This window comes from Nansenia antarctica, assembly GCF_963989245.1.
Source record: "Nansenia antarctica genome assembly, chromosome: 1".
NCBI lineage: Eukaryota > Metazoa > Chordata > Actinopteri > Argentiniformes > Microstomatidae > Nansenia > Nansenia antarctica.
Genome location: NC_137674.1, coordinates 96149832 through 96173889, shown reverse-complemented (window position 1 = coordinate 96173889; position 24058 = coordinate 96149832). Strand labels below are relative to the sequence as shown.

At 43.9% G+C, this 24058-nt stretch overlaps 4 protein-coding genes across 5 annotated transcripts; all 4 read left to right on the top strand.

Moving 5' to 3' along the window:
- Window positions 1-193: 193 nt before the first annotated feature.
- LOC308154731 (kelch-like protein 10) lies at window positions 194-2562 on the top strand (the record flags this gene model as incomplete). Its single annotated transcript, XM_080527939.1, has 5 exons — window positions 194-339; window positions 659-1148; window positions 1264-1830; window positions 1951-2100; window positions 2188-2562. The coding sequence occupies 5 exons, from the start codon at window positions 194-196 to the stop codon at window positions 2560-2562; spliced, it is 1728 nt and encodes a 575-aa protein (XP_080384065.1).
- A 1823-nt stretch (window positions 2563-4385) lies between these two features.
- Window positions 4386-6818, top strand: LOC308154722 (kelch-like protein 10; the record flags this gene model as incomplete). The annotated part of the gene is made up of 5 exons (XM_080527910.1): window positions 4386-4531; window positions 4851-5340; window positions 5456-6073; window positions 6207-6356; window positions 6444-6818. The coding sequence occupies 5 exons, from the start codon at window positions 4386-4388 to the stop codon at window positions 6816-6818; spliced, it is 1779 nt and encodes a 592-aa protein (XP_080384036.1).
- Window positions 6819-8898: 2080 nt separating this feature from the next.
- On the top strand, window positions 8899-10868 carry uqcrh (ubiquinol-cytochrome c reductase hinge protein). Of its 2 annotated transcripts, none has more exons than XM_080540795.1 (4): window positions 8899-9016; window positions 9215-9253; window positions 9578-9739; window positions 10653-10868. In XM_080540795.1, the coding sequence occupies exons 1-4, from the start codon at window positions 8972-8974 to the stop codon at window positions 10683-10685; spliced, it is 279 nt and encodes a 92-aa protein (XP_080396921.1). In that variant the 5' UTR covers window positions 8899-8971; the 3' UTR covers window positions 10686-10868. The 2 variants fall into 2 exon arrangements, with proteins under 2 accessions (XP_080396921.1, XP_080396920.1); XM_080540794.1 differs by having other exon boundaries at window positions 8914-9016; window positions 9209-9253.
- A 2308-nt stretch (window positions 10869-13176) lies between these two features.
- Window positions 13177-20334, top strand: faah (fatty acid amide hydrolase; the record flags this gene model as incomplete). Its single annotated transcript, XM_080527896.1, has 15 exons — window positions 13177-13392; window positions 13609-13722; window positions 14262-14402; window positions 14560-14693; window positions 15823-16029; window positions 16846-16886; window positions 17012-17136; window positions 17702-17827; window positions 17983-18080; window positions 18211-18310; window positions 18601-18644; window positions 18780-18819; window positions 19038-19146; window positions 19457-19602; window positions 20212-20334. 15 exons carry the CDS (start codon window positions 13177-13179, stop codon window positions 20332-20334), a joined length of 1764 nt encoding a protein of 587 aa, XP_080384022.1.
- Window positions 20335-24058: the final 3724 nt, after the last annotated feature.

Genomic DNA, 24058 nt, shown 5'->3' with positions numbered 1-24058 from the left:
ATCACTCACTGTGATGTAATAATGCACAATTCTAGAACATGGTTACCACATGTAAGGGGAATGAAGGTTCACATTGTTCAGAAGAATAGTTGCAGTGTGCCACCTCTTGCCCAAAAAGTGGATATTAAAGATATTCAACACAAGAATGAATGAACTGGAAGAGGGGTCCACCTCTACATTTCAGAGATGCAACATGGAGAGAAAAATGAGTTCCATGGCCTGTACAATATTTAATGAGCTACGACTGGAAGGAAAATTCTGTGACGTGGTGATTAAAGTCAATGGCATCGAATTCAACGCACACAAGAATATCCTTTGCGGCTGCAGTCCATATTTCCGGTGAGTGTCTTAACTTGGGGGGGTAGCCATGATGGATGGCAGGGATTCACTTGGCATGGATCCAAAGGATAATCAGAAGAAAATAGCCAGATCCTACAAGAGCTTACACATTGTTCTTTGTGGCAGCAATGATACATTCTATAAAAGATACAACTATTGATTCATAATATTTGTGTACCCCTCTTTATATTGTCATATAATTGCAGAGGGTGTTTATTATATTGCTGTACTATATTGAAAAGAGTATTGAGAAAATCTGGTACAGTATATGGATGAGTCCTGACCATCATATCCCTCCTCTCTAAACCCTGACCCACAGAGCTCTCTTCACAAGTGGCTGGAACAACTTAGAAAAGCGGGTGTACGACATTCCTGGTTTGTCACCGGACATGATGCGTCTCATTATTGAGTATGCCTACACACGCTCTGTGCCTGTCACTGACGAGAATGCGGAGCAGCTTCTGGTGGCTGCAGACCAGTTCTCTGTCATGGGCATTGTGCGAGCCTGCTGTGACTACCTAGAGGCCCAGCTGTGCCCGGAGAACTGCATTGGGATCTGTACGTTTGCAGACTTCTACTCCTGCCATGAGCTGAGGCGCAGGTCCTCTCTCTTCATCCTGCATCACTTTAAGGAGATGGTGCGTAGCTCCGAGGAGTTCCTGGAACTCTCGCCGTGGCAGTTTCGTGACATCATTGAGAAGGACGACCTGAACGTGAAGCAGGAAGACGTAGTGTTTGAGGCCATCCTGCACTGGATTGGCCATTCTCCTCAAGACCGCAAAGCCCAGATCTCGGTGCTGTTGCCTAAGGTGACTGAGAGTTGGACAACACACGTAACACATAAAATATTTGATGCATTTCATAAAGGTGTATCGGCTCCCGACTGCATTCTGTGTCCATATCTGTCTGTGTCTGTTTGCTTAGGTACGCATGGCCTTGATGACTGCAGACTACTTCATGAACAATGTGAAGAATAATCCACTGGTGAGAGCCAATGATGACTGCAGGCCCATCATCATCAACGCACTGAAGGCCATGTATGACCTGACCATGAATGGGCCCTCCAGCTCTGACTTCGGCAACCCTCTGACCCGCCCTCGCCTGCCCTATGCCATCTTACTGGCCATCGGTGGTTGGAGTGGTGGCGGCCCCACCAATGGCATTGAGGCGTATGATGCACGGGCTGACCGATGGGTCAATGTGACTCGAGAGGAGGAGAGCGCACGGGCCTACCACGGTGCTGCCTACCTCAATGGCTTTGTGTACTGCGTGGGAGGCTTAGACAGGGTTGACTACTTCAACAGTGTGCGCAAGTTCAACCCAGTCACACACACTTGGCACCAAGTGGCACCCATGCACTCACGGCGCTATGATGGCTATGTGCGACTCAACACTGCTGAGCGCTATGAGCCTGAGACCAACCAGTGGACACTCATCTCACCCATGCATGAGCAGAGAAGTGATGCCAGTGCCACCACACTTTTTGGAAAGGTAAGTGGAACAGAGGAATAGGTAAGACTAACTGTACCTGGAACACAACTTGATAACTATTGTACAATGAATCTATTAAAAAGCCAGGATGGATGAATTTACGAGTTGCCTTAATTCTAGGTATACATATGTGGTGGTTTCAATGGGAATGAGTGCCTGTTCACAGCGGAGTGCTTCAACCCTGAGACCAACCAATGGACTCTGATCGCCCCCATGAGAAGCCGACGCAGTGGGGTGGGGGTCATCGCCTATGGGGAGAAGGTCTATGCGGTGAGACCTACATAAAAATACACAATAAATCTATGCTCAAGTTCTGATATACTGTTATTGACCCACATTTCTCCTATCCTCTCTTAGGTGGGCGGCTTTGATGGAGCCAACCGTCTGCGAAACGCAGAGTGCTACAATCCCCAGACCAACACCTGGCGCGCAGTTCGCACCATGTTCAACCCACGGAGCAACTTTGGCATCGAGGTGGTGGATGATCTTCTGTTTGTGGTGGGCGGCTTCAATGTGGGCGGCTTCACCGCCACCTTCAATGTGGAGTGCTACGATGAGAAGACAGATGAGTGGCATGAAGCCCATGACATGGGCATCTTCCGCAGTGCCGTTAGCTGCTGTGTGGTGCACGGACTGCCCAATGTGCTCGAGTATGCTGCCCCGCGAGATACCCTGCAGAACCCCCGGGAGGAGCTCAAACTGTCCACCTCCAATAGCATCCTTACTGTCTGACACCATATCTACCCACCATTACGCCCCATCCCTACATGACCCAGTCCTGCCCACTGCAGTCCATCTGGGCAGAGACAGAAACTATCCAAATAAATCCTTCAAGTGCCCATGGAAATCACATAACATTTCTGTCTTTCTTATTGCTTCTATCAGGCCGGGTGGTACAATTATTTTTCTACAATGAACGTATAAGGGAGACTTTAATTGAATGCTAGTTTGCAATCATGTCTTAACCAGTGATGCCGGTAACGCGATACTAAGTAACGCGATACTCTAATCTGAATACTTTTCCCAGTAACGAGTATTCTAACGCGATACTATTTCCAAATCAGTAATCGGATTAAAGTTACTTATTCAAGTGGCTGTGCGTTACTATTGCGTTACTACCTCATAACTTAGGCTAAATGCAGTATTTCTTTGTAATGTTCGATAGTAAACAAACATTTCTCGCGTCTTGGGGAGTGACGTCAGTGCCCACGTTTTCAACACGAGGTTACTATGGAAGGCCATGCCCGCAAAAAACGGCTCTCGACTATCGCGAGATTGCAGCAGAATCGCTCACGTGTATCACCACGCTGATTGCACAGTGTAAACAGAAGCGTAGCCTACACAATGGAGCGAGAACAGAGATATGCGTTAAATAGCTGGAAATATAAGGATTATTTTGAGTTTGTGTCAGCAAAGGATGACAAGAACATAAATGTTGATCATTGATAAAATAAATTGATAAGACTCACCCAGTTTAGGATTAGGATTATATTAGGATCATATCTGAATGGTCAGGGTAGGTTTTAGGTTTTGTGAAACCACTCCTTGCTAGTTACTGTTAAATAAAGATTATATTTATTTTATTGTTTAAAAACAAGTATTTATGTTGGTTGAGGCAAAGAAAGACTCTTTATTTTGTTGTTTTAAGTTATTGTTTAAAGTTTAATTATGTAATTTAAGTTACTGTTAAAATAAAGTGAGTTTTGGCAAAACCAGTTTTCATTTTTATGTTGCGGGGGGGGGGGGGGGGGGGGGTCGGGTGCCTAGGCAGCTGCCAATAGTAACTAAAAAAGTAACTAGTAATCTAACTTAGTTACTTTTAAAATCAAGTAATCAGTAAAGTAACTAGATTACTTTTTAAAGGAGTAATCAGTAATCAGTAATCAGAATACTTTTTCAAAGTAACTGTGGCAACACTGGTCTTAACTTTGCTGGGCAAGCCCATGCCCATTAATGTCCATCAATACGTGTATCTCTGCTGGTTGGTCGGTCATTTTTTTTATACTGTGCCTTTTCTGTCCCCAGTACTAAATCATGTTGTATTTTGTCTAAATTTGGACAAATACTAATTCCATTAGGTTTTTCATGTATAGTCAATTGTTATTTATTATGAATACAATGATATGGGCTTCTAAGTTGTTGTTTTCTACATTTTAAAAGCTTTGGTTAAAGATGTAAATTGGATTTTGCATGGGATTTGGGATGTCCCCAGTGTTGTTCATTCAACTTCAATCCAAAAAAAAACTATTAAAAACATATACATTTCCAAATATGTTATTATTATTTCATTTTCCTGATCAATATTTTTTTATGATGGTGTCAGCTTATTATGAAAATGGTATCTGAGACATTCTAATTTTATATCACTCACTGTGATGTAATAATGCACAATTCTAGAACATGGTTACCACATGTAAGGGGAATGAAGGTTCACATTGTTCAGAAGAATAGTTGCAGTGTGCCACCTCTTGCCCAAAAAGTGGATATTAAAGATATTCAACACAAGAATGAATGAACTGGAAGAGGGGTCCACCTCTACATTTCAGAGATGCAACATGGAGAGAAAAATGAGTTCCATGGCCTGTACAATATTTAATGAGCTACGACTGGAAGGAAAATTCTGTGACGTGGTGATTAAAGTCAATGGCATCGAATTCAACGCACACAAGAATATCCTTTGCGGCTGCAGTCCATATTTCCGGTGAGTGTCTTAACTTGGGGGGGTAGCCATGATGGATGGCAGGGATTCACTTGGCATGGATCCAAAGGATAATCAGAAGAAAATAGCCAGATCCTACAAGAGCTTACACATTGTTCTTTGTGGCAGCAATGATACATTCTATAAAAGATACAACTATTGATTCATAATATTTGTGTACCCCTCTTTATATTGTCATATAATTGCAGAGGGTGTTTATTATATTGCTGTACTATATTGAAAAGAGTATTGAGAAAATCTGGTACAGTATATGGATGAGTCCTGACCATCATATCCCTCCTCTCTAAACCCTGACCCACAGAGCTCTCTTCACAAGTGGCTGGAACAACTTAGAAAAGCGGGTGTACGACATTCCTGGTTTGTCACCGGACATGATGCGTCTCATTATTGAGTATGCCTACACACGCTCTGTGCCTGTCACTGACGAGAATGCGGAGCAGCTTCTGGTGGCTGCAGACCAGTTCTCTGTCATGGGCATTGTGCGAGCCTGCTGTGACTACCTAGAGGCCCAGCTGTGCCCGGAGAACTGCATTGGGATCTGTACGTTTGCAGACTTCTACTCCTGCCATGAGCTGAGGCGCAGGTCCTCTCTCTTCATCCTGCATCACTTTAAGGAGATGGTGCGTAGCTCCGAGGAGTTCCTGGAACTCTCGCCGTGGCAGTTTCGTGACATCATTGAGAAGGACGACCTGAACGTGAAGCAGGAAGACGTAGTGTTTGAGGCCATCCTGCACTGGATTGGCCATTCTCCTCAAGACCGCAAAGCCCAGATCTCGGTGCTGTTGCCTAAGGTGACTGAGAGTTGGACAACACACGTAACACATAAAATATTTGATGCATTTCATAAAGGTGTATCGGCTCCCGACTGCATTCTGTGTCCATATCTGTCTGTGTCTGTTTGCTTAGGTACGCATGGCCTTGATGACTGCAGACTACTTCATGAACAATGTGAAGAATAATCCACTGGTGAGAGCCAATGATGACTGCAGGCCCATCATCATCAACGCACTGAAGGCCATGTATGACCTGACCATGAATGGGCCCTCCAGCTCTGACTTCGGCAACCCTCTGACCCGCCCTCGCCTGCCCTATGCCATCTTACTGGCCATCGGTGGTTGGAGTGGTGGCGGCCCCACCAATGGCATTGAGGCGTATGATGCACGGGCTGACCGATGGGTCAATGTGACTCGAGAGGAGGAGAGCGCACGGGCCTACCACGGTGCTGCCTACCTCAATGGCTTTGTGTACTGCGTGGGAGGCTTAGACAGGGTTGACTACTTCAACAGTGTGCGCAAGTTCAACCCAGTCACACACACTTGGCACCAAGTGGCACCCATGCACTCACGGCGCTCCTACGTCAGTGTGGCTGTGCTGGGTGGCTGCATCTACGCCATGGGCGGCTTTGATGGCTATGTGCGACTCAACACTGCTGAGCGCTATGAGCCTGAGACCAACCAGTGGACACTCATCTCACCCATGCATGAGCAGAGAAGTGGTGCCAGTGCCACCACACTTTTTGGAAAGGTAAGTGGAACAGAGGAATAGGTAAGACTAACTGTACCTGGAACACAACTTGATAACTGTTATGATGTACTATTGTACAATGAATCTATTAAAAAGCCAGGATGGATGAATTTACGAGTTGCCTTAATTCTAGGTATACATATGTGGTGGTTTCAATGGGAATGAGTGCCTGTTCACAGCGGAGTGCTTCAACCCTGAGACCAACCAATGGACTCTGATCGCCCCCATGAGAAGCCGACGCAGTGGGGTGGGGGTCATCGCCTATGGGGAGCAGGTCTATGCGGTGAGACCTACATAAAAATACACAATAAATCTATGCTCAAGTTCTGATATACTGTTATTGACCCACATTTCTCCTATCCTCTCTTAGGTGGGCGGCTTTGATGGAGCCAACCGTCTGCGAAACGCAGAGTGCTACAATCCCCAGACCAACACCTGGCGCGCAGTTCGCACCATGTTCAACCCACGGAGCAACTTTGGCATCGAGGTGGTGGATGATCTTCTGTTTGTGGTGGGCGGCTTCAATGTGGACGGCTTCACCACCACCTTCAATGTGGAGTGCTACGATGAGAAGACAGATGAGTGGCATGACGCCCATGACATGGGCATCTTCCGCAGTGCCGTTAGCTGCTGTGTGGTGCACGGACTGCCCAATGTGCTCGAGTATGCTGCCCCGCGAGATACCCTGCAGAACTCCCGGGAGGAGCTCAAACTGTCCACCTCCAATAGCATCCTTACTGTCTGACACCATATCTACCCACCATTAGCCCCCATCCCTACATGACCCAGTCCTGCCCACTGCAGTCCATCTGGGCAGAGACAGAAACTATCCAAATAAATCCTTCAAGTGCCCATGGAAATCACATAACATTTCTGTCTTTCTTATTGCTTCTATCAGGCCGGGTGGTACAATTATTTTTCTACAATGAACGTATAAGGGAGACTTTAATTGAATGCTAGTTTGCAATCATGTCTTAACTTTGCTGGGCAAGCCCATGCCCATTAATGTCCATCAATACGTGTATCTCTGCTGGTTGGTCGGTCATTTTTTTTATACGGTGCCTTTTCCGTCCCCAGTACTAAATCATGTTGTATTTTGTCTAAATTTGGACAAATACTAATTCCATTAGGTTTTTCATGTATAGTCAATTGTTATTTATTATGAATACAATGATATGGGCTTCTAAGTTGTTGTTTTCTACATTTTAAAAGCTTTGGTTAAAGATGTAAATTGGATTTTGCATGGGATTTGGGATGTCCCCAGTGTTGTTCATTCAACTTCAATCCAAAAAATAACTATTAAAAACATATACATTTCCAAATATGTTATTATTATTTCATTTTCCTGATCAATATCTATTGAAATCAAATATAGTTTTTATCCATTTAAAAAAAAAAAATGTGCAAAAAATTAAGGTTTTGCTTACAATATTGCTTGTCCCTGCGATCACTGTCCACCCTGTTATGCTGTGTTAATGTCCCTTTTAAAAGAAAACCATATTTCTCAATCACATCACTCTCATGAGGTGACATCACATGAATGAATGAATGGTCTTTATTGTCATTGCTATAGTACAGGTACCAAACAACGAAATTTAGGAGGGGTGGCTCCCCTGGTGTTAGGAAAGAAAAAAAACTTTAAAAAAAAACACAAGAAGGGAAGGAGCTGGTTTACATAAATAAAGGCTATGTACACTATCCACTATACTATACTGTACAGATAGACGACTAGGGTTGTCATATTGCACATAGTGTTATTGCACATTCATTTAAAGTGTCGCAGTTTGCAGGCTTGAAATGTACATATTTGTGCCTCAGCACTACACCTGATTTTTTCAGTCCAGCAGCTGCCATCAATCCGTCCAGACTGTCCAGGGCCCAGAACCTAGGTCTTTGCTGTGTTCAGGGCCTGGATGGCCCTGGGGTAGAAGCTGTTCTTCAGTCTGTTTGTCCTTGCGGCCATGGTCCTGTACCGCCTTTTCGAGGGCAGCCGGGTAAAGTGTTCGTACCCAGGGTGGGTTGGGTCTCTGGAGATCTTGGAGGCCTTCCTGAGACAGCGTGTGTTGTACAGCTCTTCCAGAGAGGGGAGGGGGGCGCCGGTGATCTTCTGGGCTGTTCTCACGACTCTCTGTAGCGCATTTCTCTCCGCGGTTGTGCAGCTGGAGAACACATCAGTGGAGGGGATTTCAAATGTGGTAAGCTGTGTGATTTTCTACCTCTTTTACCATCTGATTTTTATGTTTTTATCCAGTGAGTTTAATGTGGTTGACCATAACGTGTCCACCCTGTTATGCCTAAATATTGAGGAGATCAATCAAATTGAATAATTTCAAAAAAAGTATTTAGTGCAAATTAGATTCCTCATCAAGTATTCATGGTCATTCTAGGCATTATGCTAACACAGGCAGGCTAAAGGCTAACTTTAACTCAAAATGTCCACCCTGTTAGTGTCCACCCTGTTATGTGTCCACTCTGTTCTGGAGACACTCGCCCTATTCAACTACAGAGGGTATTCTAAATAAAATAAAATGTAGGTGCCTGAGCTCGACCACTACGTTTTTCAGCAAGCTAGATATGTCCTTTATATAATAGAACATTAAAATATAGATAAATCAACAATTTATTTTTCACAAGTTATGAAGTCCAAATGGCACCGTATTAAAAAAATGACCCTGGTGTGATAAATGTGTGCGCTCTGGGAGTTGTCATTTTATTTTTCACCACTCTGCATTTCTTTATTCATCCAGTACACAGGGTGGCAGTAGTGGTCAGAATGACATTTACAACAAGATATCAAATACGTCTCGTGACGACGTTTCCTTTCAGTGACCTCATCCGTCCTCCAACTGCAAACACTGACAGTGGGTCACACTAGTTCACGACTCAAGAAACATAATCATGGTTTTCGAGGAGAAAATGATCTTAAACGGGGAACCCGAAGAGGTGCGACGTAAAACATGTTTTTTTTTTCATACAAAATGATTAGGTCTAATATTGAAAAAGCCGGAGTGGCTTAGTGTGTGTTAGTGAGAGAGCTAACTGTTAGCTAGCATACCTTTGCTAGCAAGCAAACAGCAGCTTGTAAAGCTTCAAAGTCAGTGTCTTTGGAATGATTATTGTTTGTTTTCCATTAAGGAGGAGGAAGAAGAGGAGGAGGAGGAAGAGGAGGAGGACATGGTGGTACGTATGTTTTCCTACTGCCACAGAGATGGGCCTATATATTTATTTGTATAGTATAGTAGTATAGTAATAGTATAGTGGATAGTGTATATAGCCTTTATTTATGTAAACCAGCTCTTTTCCCTTGTTTTTAGTATTTTTTTCCTAGCACCAGGGGAGCCCCCCCTCCCAAATGTCGTTGTATGGTACCTGTACTGTATTAATGACAATAAAGACCATTCATTCATTCATATGTCTGCTACTGCTGTCCTCATCTAACTTCTTTGCAACTGTTGTCATGTGAATCATTGTTTGTGTACTTCTGTCGTTCGGGTTTTGCTTCAGGACCCCCTTGATACAGTGCGGCAGAAGTGTGAACAGGCGGAGCACTGCGTCCACACCCGGGCGAGACTGGAGGCGTGTGAGAACAGGGTGGGCGCTCGGTCTGAGACTGAGGAGGACTGCACAGAGGAGCTTTTCGACTTCCTTCATGCTAGGGACCACTGCGTAAGTGTGATCTGCCCATATCAACCGCAGTTAATATGGGGGGGGCTCAAGGGTAGGCCTACAGAAACAGTCACACTCATGATAGAGTAGTTTGAGGGGCAGATGCCCTCTCTGTTAAGCCTAATTATTAAACTGAGGGCTACAGTGTATTCCAGAGATGCGTGTTTCTCTCCCTACTTCTTGGATAGCAGTCTGTTGCAGCCAGCGTCATTGGGCTACACATTCCCAGGGTACCTCAACTGAATCAGGAGTGAATGAGTTACATGACACCTCAACATTTCAACCAATACAACAACATGGTATTTTATTGTAGGGAGTCAATGATTGGGAGTCTAGCTGGATAGTGTCATCTGTGCAGTCCTACAAGTAGTTGAAATCAAAATGAACCTGCCAAGACACCATCCCACTGACTCAGATGGTTTGTTTTGTAGTTGACGGACGTCAAGCTGGCCAAATGTGCCTGCAAGATACATTTGGCAAGCTTGATGCCTGTAAAAGTGGACAACCACCCAACAAACCATCAGTCAGTCAAACTGTCTTGGTGGGGGTAATTTTTATTTCAATACATGGCAAGTCTCTGACTCTTATCTGTCCATAGGACTGCATAGAGGAGGATGCTGTGAGTGACGTTATTTGTATTAGCAATTATTATCACAACACTGATCGAAGAGTGGGTTGTTGAAACTCATGGTGAGGAGTGGTTTCCATACTCAGACCGTGGGTCTCCAAATTGTTCTGAACTTTTCTATTAAGGCGTTTATCTATATACACATCACAGATGGCATCAGTGGGACATGAACTTTGAATTTGGAGTTGACTATCAGCAGTGTAGTTGTCACTTTGTATGCATGCACATTTCTACCAAGTCTGCTCCAATATTTCACCATATCTATACTTTCTTTTGGTCCTCCAGGTGGCACACAAAGTCTTCCATTCGGTCAAGTGATGTCCCTCCAGGCCCCATCACGACTTCTGGATGCTCCCCTCTAGATATAGAAATATCATATAACTTTAACTTATGTGACAAGAACAAAGTTTTAAATGATCCCAGTAAAGGGTCTGTCGTACCTTCAAATGCATACTGTACTGTATCTGTTCATGTTAATAAATTGTACATTTCATGTTGAAACTGTGTTGTTTGTTTTTGGTAATAATGTAGCATTATTTGTAGATGTGTTGCGGATCTTCAATGTGCAGCAAGAGAGTTGAAGAGTTTGATCTCTCAAAAGGCACTTGCATGCAGTTCAATGCACACATTATTAAGGTGCTTTGATCACGACTGGCTCCAGTAGGCTATTTAAAACCTAATCAAATCCTACAGTTAATTACCCCCAGACACGGACAATAAGACGGAACAGAACAACATAACTAACATTTCTCAAAAGGACCTCTTCACTCTGGTGGTCAGCTTGCGGCAGTTCCACTCCGGAGGTGAAACCCATAGTCCCTGGTTAAGTTGTCCCGCCACCATGGGAAACAAAGTGCACTACAATATGTTGGCCATCCTGTCAAAGACATTTTGGCCCGATCCCAATTCCCTTTTCTACCCCTACGGCTCGTTTTCGAGTGTCACTCGATTCGAAGGCCTTGCCTTCGAATACGTCACAAGCCCTACCCCTTCAAATCTCAGCCCTTTGAATTGGGACAGCCCTTCACGGCGCCTACGTCATCAACAGTGGTTTAGACGCGGTACGGGTGACGCGTTGTGTTGCCGGCGAATTCTCACATCTCGCAATGCCTTCAGCTGTGTTTATTTCTGTTGCGTGTGCTATAAGGATCTTTTTTCGTTTGTTATCAACACACTGTAGTTAGACGTTCCTTTTTTAGTCTCTTCCGTCAGCGATGTATTTTTTGTGGACATCGCAATAATGACAATGAATGACTCCAACCAAAACACAGAGTATTAACCATCTGTCAGCGCACAATGTTCCTCCAAAGATACCTGTGACTCAATCCTCAGCCACCACATACACACGAGTCCATCAGTAGTCATAAAGCGTTGTCCAAAAATCACGTTACCAAGCGCCTTTCTCAGAACAATTCGTCGTCTAGAATCCAAAAATCAATCCATCATAGTGGTGGTCAAAAACGTAGAAAGAGGATCTCTTGGGGACACGGACACATTTGCCCGTGAAGGAGAGATGACAAATAAGCGGAAACATTTCTCAGTAGAGTCGAACGGTGATAGATCATCATCCTTTACGCGTATCCTTAACTGTTACATTTCGCGTGTCATATGCCATCAGACATGGAAATATGTCAATGCGCGGCTGTCATGCACAAATCAGCTTGTAACGTTAGACACACTTATATCGGCATGATAACGTTTTGTTGTTGTTGTGCTTGTTATAAAGAAAAGGTCTATAATGCATTGAAATGAATGATACAACCCATTAATAATATTACATATTAACAACTGCTCGGATTAGATTGCGGGTGGAAATAGGTCAAAATGCGCATCATGTACAAGTCAGCCGAACGTTTGATAGATAACTTTACATATGTACCATCATCCACTGTCAAACGCCACAGGTAATAATTGATTTATGATTGTACATCTCTGAAATGCTCGACTGTCATGCAGCGTTGCGTTACTGTAACGTTAGACACAGCACCGACATAAAAGCGATTTTTGGGTTATGCGTGTTATAAATAAAAGGTCTATAATGCATTGTAATGACATTAAACTAAGACAATAAGATGGTTATCATAATTTTTCAAATCTTTATTAATAAGTAATTACAGAGAATTAAAATGACATTTCCGCATTGAATAGAGCGACATAAGATTTCTGTAGATGATTCGCAATGCATCCTGGTATCAAGGGGTAGCGTACCGTTAGCCCTTCGAAGCTAGTGTGGTCCTGAAATCCCTCGAAACGAAGGGATAGTTAGCCCTCCCCCTTACCCCTAGCCCTCGATGAAATATGAATTGAGACAGCCCTCGCCCTAAACGTGAACGCGCAAATCGAGCCATAGGGGTGAAAACGAAGGGCTAGGGGTGAATTGGGATCGGGCCTTAAAGCCAACTGAAGTCTGGTGTGGGGGTACAGGTGTTTTTTGGATCCAATGTTAGGTGGCCCCCTAGTGGTGGTGGCCCTAGGCTGCAGCCTAGGTAAACCTATGTCTATGTGTTAATCCGCCACTGGGTACACCCAAAGAGGATGAAACTACTTACACTACGCTGCAAAGGAAGTAAATGGGCGTGGTTCCACTGTACAGAGATCCACATGGGCCCGTGACTTCAGCGGGTTTAGCGCATTCATGCATAACAAATCAGACACATGGGCGGTCCCGAGTCTTGATAGGCGCAACCAAAGAAACGGGATGGTATAGGGTAGGTACTCTGTCCCCCTTTCGCATAAATAACCCCTGTAGCAGCATTATGACCCTCGTAAGTGTGTTGTGCTAGCTTAGCTAAACAGTCGCCGGTGAGTCATGGAGTGGGCGAACTACTGCAAGCAACTTGTTTTTGGAGCGGAGCCGCAATGGACACCGATCCTGACAGCCACGACATGCGTGGCGATCGCTTTGATCATCGTCCTGAAGTGGTTCGGACGCCAACAGGCGACCAAGAAAATCAATAAAGCAAGAAGTCGCAGAGAAGCGACTCTACAGCGGGCAGATCATGCCGTCCGTCAGTTCAAAGCATTGGTATGGTTGGTTTTGGTTTCTGTCGATGATCATTGCAGCTCCAAACCTATAATAATAACAATAATAAATGCTATTCATCCAGACCAACTGCCCAAATGCTTTTTTTTCCCGGCCCAGTGTGATTAAAAGTAGCCCATTCGGCGGTTGTAAATTTAATAAAGGGCAGATTTTTTTATGATCAGATTTTTAAGTGTTACTTTATGAACCGTCTTTTAGCACCCGGGAACAGACACCTCTCTCATCCTCTCGCTGTCCCTGGCTGAGCTGACCAAGCGTCTGAAAGAGGATGCACTGACTCCAGAGGCTGTGTTCCATTCATACATGGAGAAGGTAGCTATAATAATGATGTTGAACAGTCTAACTCAACACATTTGTATACATAGTTGACATGACATCAGTCAGCCAGCTATTAACAATGTGTCAGTGTGTAGTCTTGTCTTGTGTGTCGCTTCACTATGTTGCATTCATTGCATCTCTGTTTTATTTTGTTTTTTTTGCTTTCCTGCTGAGCATACTCATACTCAGTGATCTTTGACCATGATTGTCGTAAACCGATGTTGTTCTCTGCAAACCATAAGCTACTCTCTACGCCTTGAGAGGAAGTGGTCACTCTGAGCCCAATTGAAAAGAATGTCTCATATGTCACATTGTTTCTCCCCATTTTTAAAAGGAAATTGGCAGGATACAGTAGGCCCAAATATATTTAGACAGACATGCATTGCTCCTTTTTTTCCAGTGTTAACACAAAACAACAACTAGGACGCATGGAAATCAGCGAAGAGCCATCACATACAGTATAAGTCATATTCTTGAGTATCGTAGTACCCAAGAGAGCCGTGAGTTTTATTCCATGCTGTTTCCCCCCACAGACCTTGGAGGTGAACAGGAGACTGAATTGTTGCACTGAGATTCTGTTGGAGAGTTTCGATCAGTTGAAGAATGTCGGGTCCTGTAAGGAAGGTCTCCTTTATGGGGTCCCTGTCAGCATCAAGGAAAACCTGGGATACAAGGTAGTACCAAGTAGGCTATTATTTGGTGTCATTTCTGTCCAAATGTGCTCTCTCTTTCCCTATGTCATCATTCTTCTATCTATCAACATATTTGTTCATGCACCTCCTTACTCATTTGAATATGTTGGATTTGTTTATCTCCTGTTTGTGTTTTCAGGGTGTTGACTCCTCATGTGGCGTGCTCTGTAAGTTGGAGCAGCCCGCCCCAGGCGATAGTGTGGTGGTTACGGTGCTGAAGAAACAAGGAGCCATTCCCTTTGTAAAGACCAATATCCCACAAGGCCTTCTCAAGTAAATAATTACAATACAAGTACACTACAGGCATGTCATTTTATTGCAAGAGCTGTGTACTATTGACTAATGCATGGAGGCAGACAGTCACTACTGACACCCATTCACTATAATACGCTGTCATGAGTAATGCTGATGGGTCAGAATATGACTGATGCTGACGGTTCAAGAAGCCCTTAAAGGAGTTTCTTCTTCATGTTTCAAGTTTTATTGAAGCAAGAGTCCAAGAGAGTAAAATGATTAGGCTTCTGTTCCTGTCATTGCAGCACAAGATAATAAGGCCTAGGCTATAGGGCGCCGGATTTGGCTGAAACGGCGATGATCTGATATTGTTTGCACCTCGCGGCTACATGACTCCGCCGAATTCGTGAGCTGAGACGGTGATGAGACGATAACGCTGGGAGGGGTGTTTCCGTATAGTTTTTAGAGTTGTGTGGTCGGCGATTGGGTGCGTTTTTCGATGATGCGGACACCCACAAATGTATTGTGGTTTACTTAATACTGTTCAGCACTTGAGGTTACATTCAATGCATGACTTGTGCTATGTAGGCTAAATACAATTATGAAAGCGGCAAGTAACAAGTGTGCGTCTATGTATTAGGCACGTAACATCCATTATGCTGTATAACTAAAGTTTGATTGATTGATGTATGTGCGCATTGCATTACACAACGACAAACATGTGACGCATGTTCCAGTTTTATTCTTTGAACAACAGAATAGCAAACGTTAAATTACACTGGTTAATAATGTATGCATGCCATATCTTGAATGAAGACGTAATGTAAGTGGAGAGGAGATTGATCGGGATTGCGGGAGTTTTCATTATGACCCAACCATTCAGAGAAGATTGATCGGGAGTTGACAATACTACTGAATTAATGAATGCATTTCTATTATTTTACGGTACTGTCTCAATTATATTTAAATCATTTTCTGGGTCTACCAGTACGCGCATTGCCCACTGTACCTGAATACCCGGTTCCATGTGGCCAGAGATTCTTTTGCGCGAAGATGAGAAAACGCTTGTGTGGCCAGAGATCGAAATTGCGTTTCGTTGTCGTTGTTTTGTCGTTGTGTAGCCATAGCCTAAGGCAATTCTCTCTCTCTCTCTTGTCCCTGTGCCCAGTTACGACTGCAGCAACCCAATATATGGGCAGACTCTGAACCCTGTCAACCCTCAGAAGACACCTGGTGGCTCATCTGGCGGGGAGGGGGCACTCATCGGGGGAGGGGGCTCTCTCCTGGGCGTGGGCTCGGACATCGGGGGCAGCATCCGCATCCCTTCATCCTTCTGTGGGATCTGTGGCTTCAAACCCACGTCTAACAGGCTGAGGTAGGTGTGTCTGGTCATGTGACTAGTCTTTTACAATAGTCATAACCCTGAGCATAGTTCAAACAAGATCACAAGACTGAAAGATAACACACAAGACATATGATAACACACAACACACAACAACATAAGACATGTGACTTTTATTTCACCTTTTAAACCATAACTCTTACTTATATGCCATTGACCTATATGGTTAGATTAGACTTGGTTAGATATTTGAAGAGGGACAATTTCAATTGTACCCCAGTCTTCTGAAGTTGTACCATCCCCCGGTAAGGGGCACGGCTGTGAGCTCTGTGGAATGTCTTGAGGTGTAAAAATGTATGTCATCAGTTCAGATTCAATAAGATGAATGATGGTTGGTGGTCTCCTTATCAACAGCTCCTGATTTGAATACTGTGGTTTTTAGGATGATATAAAAGCAGAGGTCTGGAATTAGCTCTTTCTCTTGTTCCTGTTTCCTGTGGTGATCTGTGGAATGTCTTGAGGTGTTAAAACGGTGATGTCATCAGTTCAGATTCAATAATATGACCGGTGGTCATCAGCCCTTTACACCTTTCTCTCTCTCTCTCTTAGAATATGTAACATTTTTCTATTTGCCTTGTAATAGATGTATACAGTATAATTAAAGCCTCATCTCATTCATTCTATTTGACCTTTCTTGCACTAAATAAGCACAGACTCAACAATTCTTTGCACATATAATAGTTATAATTACATTGGAGTCCGATTATCAATATTGCATATGCTATACTAAAAAGCCCAAAGTCTCTGCCATACATACTGAGTGACTTTCTTTGTTTATTTCTTGTTCAGTGCACGGGGTGCCAGCTCTTGTTCCCGGGGGCAGAAGTCAGGTACGGTCAATAATCCCCCCCAGTACCAGAACAGATAACTACATAATCAGGCAGAGCCACAGCAGAGACATTTTATCAGAGCTGTTTTTGTTGCCAGTTACTCCAGCAGTGTATTCTTCATTTAGTGTCATCGTCCCTTGGGCCCATGGCAAAGGATGTGGACAGCCTAGCTCTCTTCATGCGGGCTCTGCTCTGCGAGGACATGTTCTCCCTGGACCCCACTGTGCCGCCCATCCCATTCAACCAGCAGGTGTGCTCATTATCACTGAGTACACTATGAACGTCCATACGTCATAAACCGCGGAATGTAAACATAGCTAGAGACACAAGAAAGGCAGTAATGTAATACCATTCCTACACCAGGTTGCGGTTTCAACCATCAATAACAAAATACCTTTTATCAAATGGGGAACACTCAACTTTTATTGTTATGACAAAACAAAAGTAAACAGTGTTTTCCACAGGAACATCAGCCGGGTTCCGGAGCTTGGATTGACCATTTGGCTTTGACATTTGAGTTTCTGTGGAACGTTATTAAAACACCCTGTACCCTTGGTTAACCATGTGGGCTAAACAGTCCACGTATTTACTGTTGATTAACTCCCAAACCGTCCTGTCTCCAAAAGTGGTGAGTGTCTCACTTTCTGCCAGTTTATGACGTGTGGACCTTCATGCGTATTGCGTGTCACGCTATAAGGAATTGTGTTTGAGTTTTTAAACCACAGTGGAAATGACAGATTCCCTTTTCTAACACATTGCAACCTCCAGCTCCTACCGTCCCTGTGGAGTGGTTAATGCTGTGTTATGTTCCCCAGGTGTACCTGAGCTCCAAGCCCTTGAGGATTGGTTACTGTGAGAATGACGGCTACATGCTGCCATCTCCAAGTATGAGCCGAGGCCTGAGGGAGACCAAGGCCCTGTTAGAGAGAGCAGGGCACGTGGTGAGGGAAGTGCTTGTACAATAGTTAGACGCACTTCAACTTCTCATAGATCATTCTGAGCCATGATAATCCTTCCTCCCTTAATTAATACATTCTGCCCTTTTACACCTCTCTCTCTCTCTCTCTCCCCCCCCCCCCTCCCCTCCCCTGTGTAGTTTGTCCCCTTCTCCCCCCCCAGGCTGAGCTACGCCATTCATGAGCTGGTTCTCAGGGGTATCCTAGGAGACGGAGCCGAAACCTTGCTCGGCAGCCTGTGAGTCGGTCAAATTACCCAGAAAGTAGAGCAACAACTACAGATAACTAACTACTTTCCTCTAAATAAAAATAACTATCCTCCACTAACAAACTGTGAACTATAACAACCTCTGTTTGTTTTATTTTAGAAAGGAGGGCCCTGTTGACCCCTGTGTGCGGAGCCAGACTATACCCTACAGTCTACCTCGCTTTGTGAAGAAAATAATTTCTATCGTCCTCAAGCCCGTGGTGAGTGAGCGCCAACTTTGTCATATTTGAACGTAAAACCTGTTAATCACTGTTTCATGGGACCATTTGGTTTTACTTTTATTTTACAAATTCAGCAACCAAGAGTTAACAAAGGGCATATGGATGAGAGTTGGCAGTAGTTGGGTCTGAAGGCTGGTTGGCTGTGGAATATGTTTACTGCAGGCATAATGCTACACTTTCAGGCTAATGTTTGTATAAGGCTCATATAAGCTGTACTGTACTTCCATGTTCCTGTCTTGGTCATTGGTGTTTATGTTTCTCTCTTTCAGTTTCCTCGTATGGCTGCTTGTATGGATGCTATCTGTGGGGTCAGGTGAGAAGGAATCTCTGACTATCTATGATGCTCATCTTTGCTCTCTAGCTTTAGTTACTGTATCATCATCATCAAACGCCATGGTACGAAATACAGAGGGGACCATAATAAGCCGACCACTGCTTTTTTCAACAGCTCTGTATCGGACTTGTGGAGACAGCATGGGGATGTGGAGGTAGGAAAACGTTTTTAAACATGTCTGTACAAGCCTATATTGGAGCATATACTGTATGCATTTGTGTCTGCCCCCAGCCAACTCTTGTAAATAGCCCCTAAGCTATTTAGATCAGGCATTCATGAACATAATTCTTCTTACTTCAGCCTAGAGTGGAGTGACAGGCCAGAGGGAAATCTGTGCTTGGTGGGAAATGTAGTTCTCTCTGTCCCCCCAAGGACTACACCCATGAGCTGATTGCAGAGTGGAGAAGGTGTGAGATGGACGTGCTGCTCTATCCAATGCTCGGACCAGCCTACAACTTCAACTACTGCGGGAAGCTTACTAGTATGCTTCCAATCTCTCTTCTCCCTTGCACTGTGAATACACCAAGTCAAATGGAGTAGAAATGTTGCATAACCTTTGCTACAGTTCAGTACAGTGTGTTTCCATGAAGAAATACTGTAGATATTGTCCCTAGGGCACATAGGCACATTTAATTTGGTGTCTTTTTAGTATGAAGTCATTTCCATGTTAGGTATAACCACAAGTTATTACCATAGTCTAACTGCTATACAGCTGAAATACTTTGTTTGCGAGATTATTGAGTAGTATCATACCTCTCTCTCTCTCTCTCTCTCTCTCTCTCTCTCTCTAGGTGCTTTATCATACACTGCTCTCTACAACCTCCTTAACTTCCCTGCTGGGGTGCTGCCTGTTTCCACGGTAACAGCAGGGGATGAGGAGGAGCTCAGGCATTACAAAGGCAACTATGGGGACCTTTGGGACAAGCTCTTCGTAAGGGTATGGTCAGATTGTTAAACATATCCTTTACATCCAGACTGTTTAACAGTAAACATGTCTAGTCTCGTCCTAAGTCAACGTCAATATGTATTCATTTACTTACAAGAATTTCACCACTAGTTTGCCAAATAGATATTGCAGGTCATAGGGCACAACAGTTAGGTCATTACTGGCACGGGGGTCTTGACTCACTGTGGACGTTCCGCCACAGGTGAAGGAAGTTTTCAAACTAAATATTTAAAGTCAATACTTTACATGACAATCTTAATTAACGGTGTTGGCTGTCGTATGGACTTCACAGCGTACGACCAATGATGTAATTCACATATGAAATGAGGAAATATATTTGTATTTTTTTTGTTATAATCGTAGGCATACATATTTAATAAATATGTATGCCTATGATTACATTATTTTTTTTACAAAGGTCATAACGTGTCGACATAACGTGTTGTTATATTTCAGTGATGTTCATCTTCACGAAGCCCAGCTAAAACTATGAATCAGACCGTTTTTCCACATTTGTCCAGTAGATGGAGGCAGCAGCCTGGTCTGGGTGCTGGGTTGTGAAGGCTGGGTTAGGGGACTAACTCCTGTGTTTGTCTGCAGGCTGCGACTGGTGGTGAAGGGCTCCCCGTGGCCGTGCAGTGTGTGGCCTTGCCCTGGCAGGACGAGCTCTGTCTCCGCTTCATGAGAGAGGTGGAGCAACTTGTCAGAGAGAACAAGAACTAAGAGAGAGATGGAGGTGCAGAGAGATGGAGAGAGAATGGATGGAGAGAGAGAGATGGAGATACTGAGATGCAGAGACAGATTGAGATTGTAATGATCAGAGACACTGGGGGCTTTTTGAAATCAATTGCAGTGAAATAGTTTTATTGTGAAGAAAAATTAGAGCTTTTTTTTTATGAGAGCTTGTATTGAGTATATTTGAAACAATAAGTATTGTGATCGGGTAACAGGTTGTTTTAAAAAAATAACAACAATAATATATAGATATTATATATAGATATATATCGGACCCTAAAGCAGTTTCTCAATCATCTGAAATGTTCTTAGAAAGCTGAGGAGAGTTGAGGAGGAACTGGTCCACGAAAAGAGGCGAGACACAGTACTGAAATCCTCAGTAATGTTGCCTGGGTTCTCATGTACCTACAGCTCACATCGTCTAAAGTAGGAAGAAATCGGAAATGAAGTAAATTAATGGTTCATTACACACTCCAGGAAATTGGAAAATTCTGTTGACATTAATTGATTTAAAAATAGCAAATGCTAATGATATTTCTAAATGATAACTTTAAATTATGTCTGAAAATGTGTTTTTTATAGCGTAAATTAATCTGAACTGAACACTTAAAATACACTGTAAACTGAACTGTTTGTATACACTTTTGGTTTTTGGAATCAGTCAATCACTGTATCCATTGGATATTGTCTGCCATGTCATTCCAAAATGAGCAATAATACATTTGCGTATGGATGTACGTCTGTGGATGCCTAAATAAACATGTTTGATCTAAGACAGCTCTTTGGAATTGAATTCACTATAAATGAGTAATTTGTCTTGTCATCCCTCTAGTCATTCAATGTCAGGTTCATTAGTAATATTAGAATTTAACTATAGGACAATAGTAAGGGCCTCTCGTTCCCTCTGTATCTCACTGGCGTTCCTTTAATATCTCAGCCAATGTAGCATGAACAGGTAGGGCAACATTAAGGGGAGAGATAGTGTTCCCTCTGCCATTAGGCTAAGAGGTGCCATCGCCTCGCGTCAGACGCGGAGGGGAAAATAAAGATGTAGTCTGGCTCCGTTACTCACACACGCTCATGGAGGACGTGTCAGATTCTAGAATGGCATATTTTCCTCATTTTACTTCTCTTTCCTTTCCTCTGTCTCTTCTCTCTCTCTCTCTCTCTCTCTCTCTCTATCCATCTTTTCTCTCCCTCTCAAATGTCTCCCTTCATTTCCATCTTTGGTTATTCTCCTTCTCAGCTCTTGAATTCCTCTGCTGCCCTCTCCCGCTTTATTTCCCCTCTCTCCATTTGTGTCTTTCCTCTTCTCCACCTTTCCTCTTACTTCCCCTTTTCCATCTTTGGCCCCATCATTATTACTGTATGATTTGTTATTATTATTACTTTTAATCAGTGTCACGTAGGATCGTCTTGTATTGTGTCCAAATAAACTTTAGCCCTCAGTCTGTCACCCCACTCTATTTACTTTCCCCCTTTCCACATTCCATCTTTTCCTTCGTTCTCTCCACTCTCTCCATCGTTGTGCCACAGATGAGAGCAGATCATTTTCTCTGTGCTCGTGAGTGATTACTGAGTTGCCTCAATAACAGGAAATATTTAGAAAAGCGATATAGACCTAATGATACATAGCACTTCCATCGGCAAGGCCAGTGCACCATGTCCACATATTGTGATTACCCTGAAGTATTGTAAATATGTGTTTCTCTTGGGTTTACATAAATTTACATTTTTTTTTAAACTCTCCTGGGATGGGAGGACATTAGGGACAATGTATTTTGTTTTCCATCACAACCGTGACCGTGTTCTTGTTGCTATTCCATTATTGAGTGGAGATAGGCCTGTGTGCATGGTAGACTGAAGTAGAGACATTAGGCATGGAGAGGAGTGTAAATTGAGAGGCTGTTATTAGCATTATCTGTGGCACATGGAGAGAGAGTGTCTGGCTCCCGCTGTGGCACTCAGTCAGGGAGAATTAAGCAGTGCAGAGACAGGTCCTCAGGAAAACTTGACATCCTTTGCAAATCCCAGGGAATCTTGAGACTCCAGTAGCAAAGTCAGCCCCACACAATCACACTCACACACAAACTCAAAATTATTCTCTTAAAAAAAAAAAAAGCAATTGAAAATGTACCAAAAAAGCTTATTTCTTGCAATCAGCTAAATGCAATTGTTTCATTATGTTAGCTGTTGATTGTAGTTGATGTTACTGACATCTCTTTTGGTACTCCTCCCCCACTGGAGGAACGATTCTGTACATAGCTTGAGAAAAGTTAGGGCTGAGTATTTGATACCCAGACCATACACAATGTCTACCTGTCTCCGAGATAAAAGAACATCTCCCTGATATATCTACTGCAACACCTAGCATCGGTACCAGCGGGGACCTCATCTCATGTAACGTCTCATTGATAAGAGCAGCAAACACCTAATTTACAGAAACCTCAGGCTATAAGATCAGGTACTTTAAAAGCCATCGCAAACATCTTCACACCCTGCTTGTGTGCAAAACAAATAAAAGACGATATCGCCCCAACTAAACTAGGATGATTCTGTCTTAATGTGCCATTTCAGGGGCCAAGGAGCCCCACAGTCATTTCAGTGCCGTAGGATTGCAGGTAGTAATGTTTGTCTCAGCAGGACTCCTGCCTTCCCGATGATCAAAGTGACGGGTTCTGTCTTTGCGATCAAAAAGCCACTTTCAGGGAACATCAGAGTGAGAGAGATTGGCAGCTTTTAGGACTTTGGTCCATTTCACCAGCCATTACTCCCCAATGGGAAGAGCCAACACGAGTAGTAGGAGGGGAATGGCAGATTAGCAGACAGCTGATACAGGTGCTCTTTCAATGCTGCAGGCTCCAGGCTTCTACCTGGGGGCTGGGGGGCTGGGGGCTGGGATCCCAACAAAGTATGCCCACCAATTTCTCTATGACAGGATTAGACAGGAGCTCTGAATGATTTTCTCAGATTCTGTGACTCAACAATTCAGTGATCCAGGTTCTAGCGGCTTTAAAGGCCCCCTATCCCAAGTTTGAAAAGCTTACCCTCTGGACAAGGGACACTCTTTTTTTTCAGATGGTTCCGCTTCCCTTTTCTGCTGCTTTCAGTCGTTCATCAACCCCCCCCTGCTTCCACTCGCCACCACCTCACCCACCGCCTCCCCCCCCCCCCCTGCGCATCTGCTAGGTTTGGATTTCCCTTTCTTCCCTCTGGCTGCTTGCTTGGCCCACGGCCCCTTATAGCCAAATTGGTTTACATTGGTGAGATAAATGCACTGCAAATGCGCTTAAACACGTACAGTAAAAAATGCAGACAGTGCGTGTCAGGATTATCACCCAAGTCAGGGGGAGAAAGGAGAGCGTCTCCGCAGCACAAAGCTGGGGAGCCGGAGTGAAGCCTGCAGATATAGTCTGTCTCATCCACTTCTCAAGAGAAAGAGAGGAGGATTTCGCATTTGCATGCTAGTCTGTAATTCCTGGAATTATATAACTTGTCGCCAACAATCAAACTCCTGCGGGTATTGTGAAAGTATTGTTTCACATGGGTGAGCACACTGTAGAGTTACTGTACACTGCTGGCTGGCTGGCGGGCGGGCGGAGGGAGCCTTGGTGATGCTCCATAGTGGAGATAGCAAATACAGGATATGCTTCTCTCACCCACCACGGTGACTGAGACCACCCTAGCCCCAGGCTAGAGCATCTGCCTACAC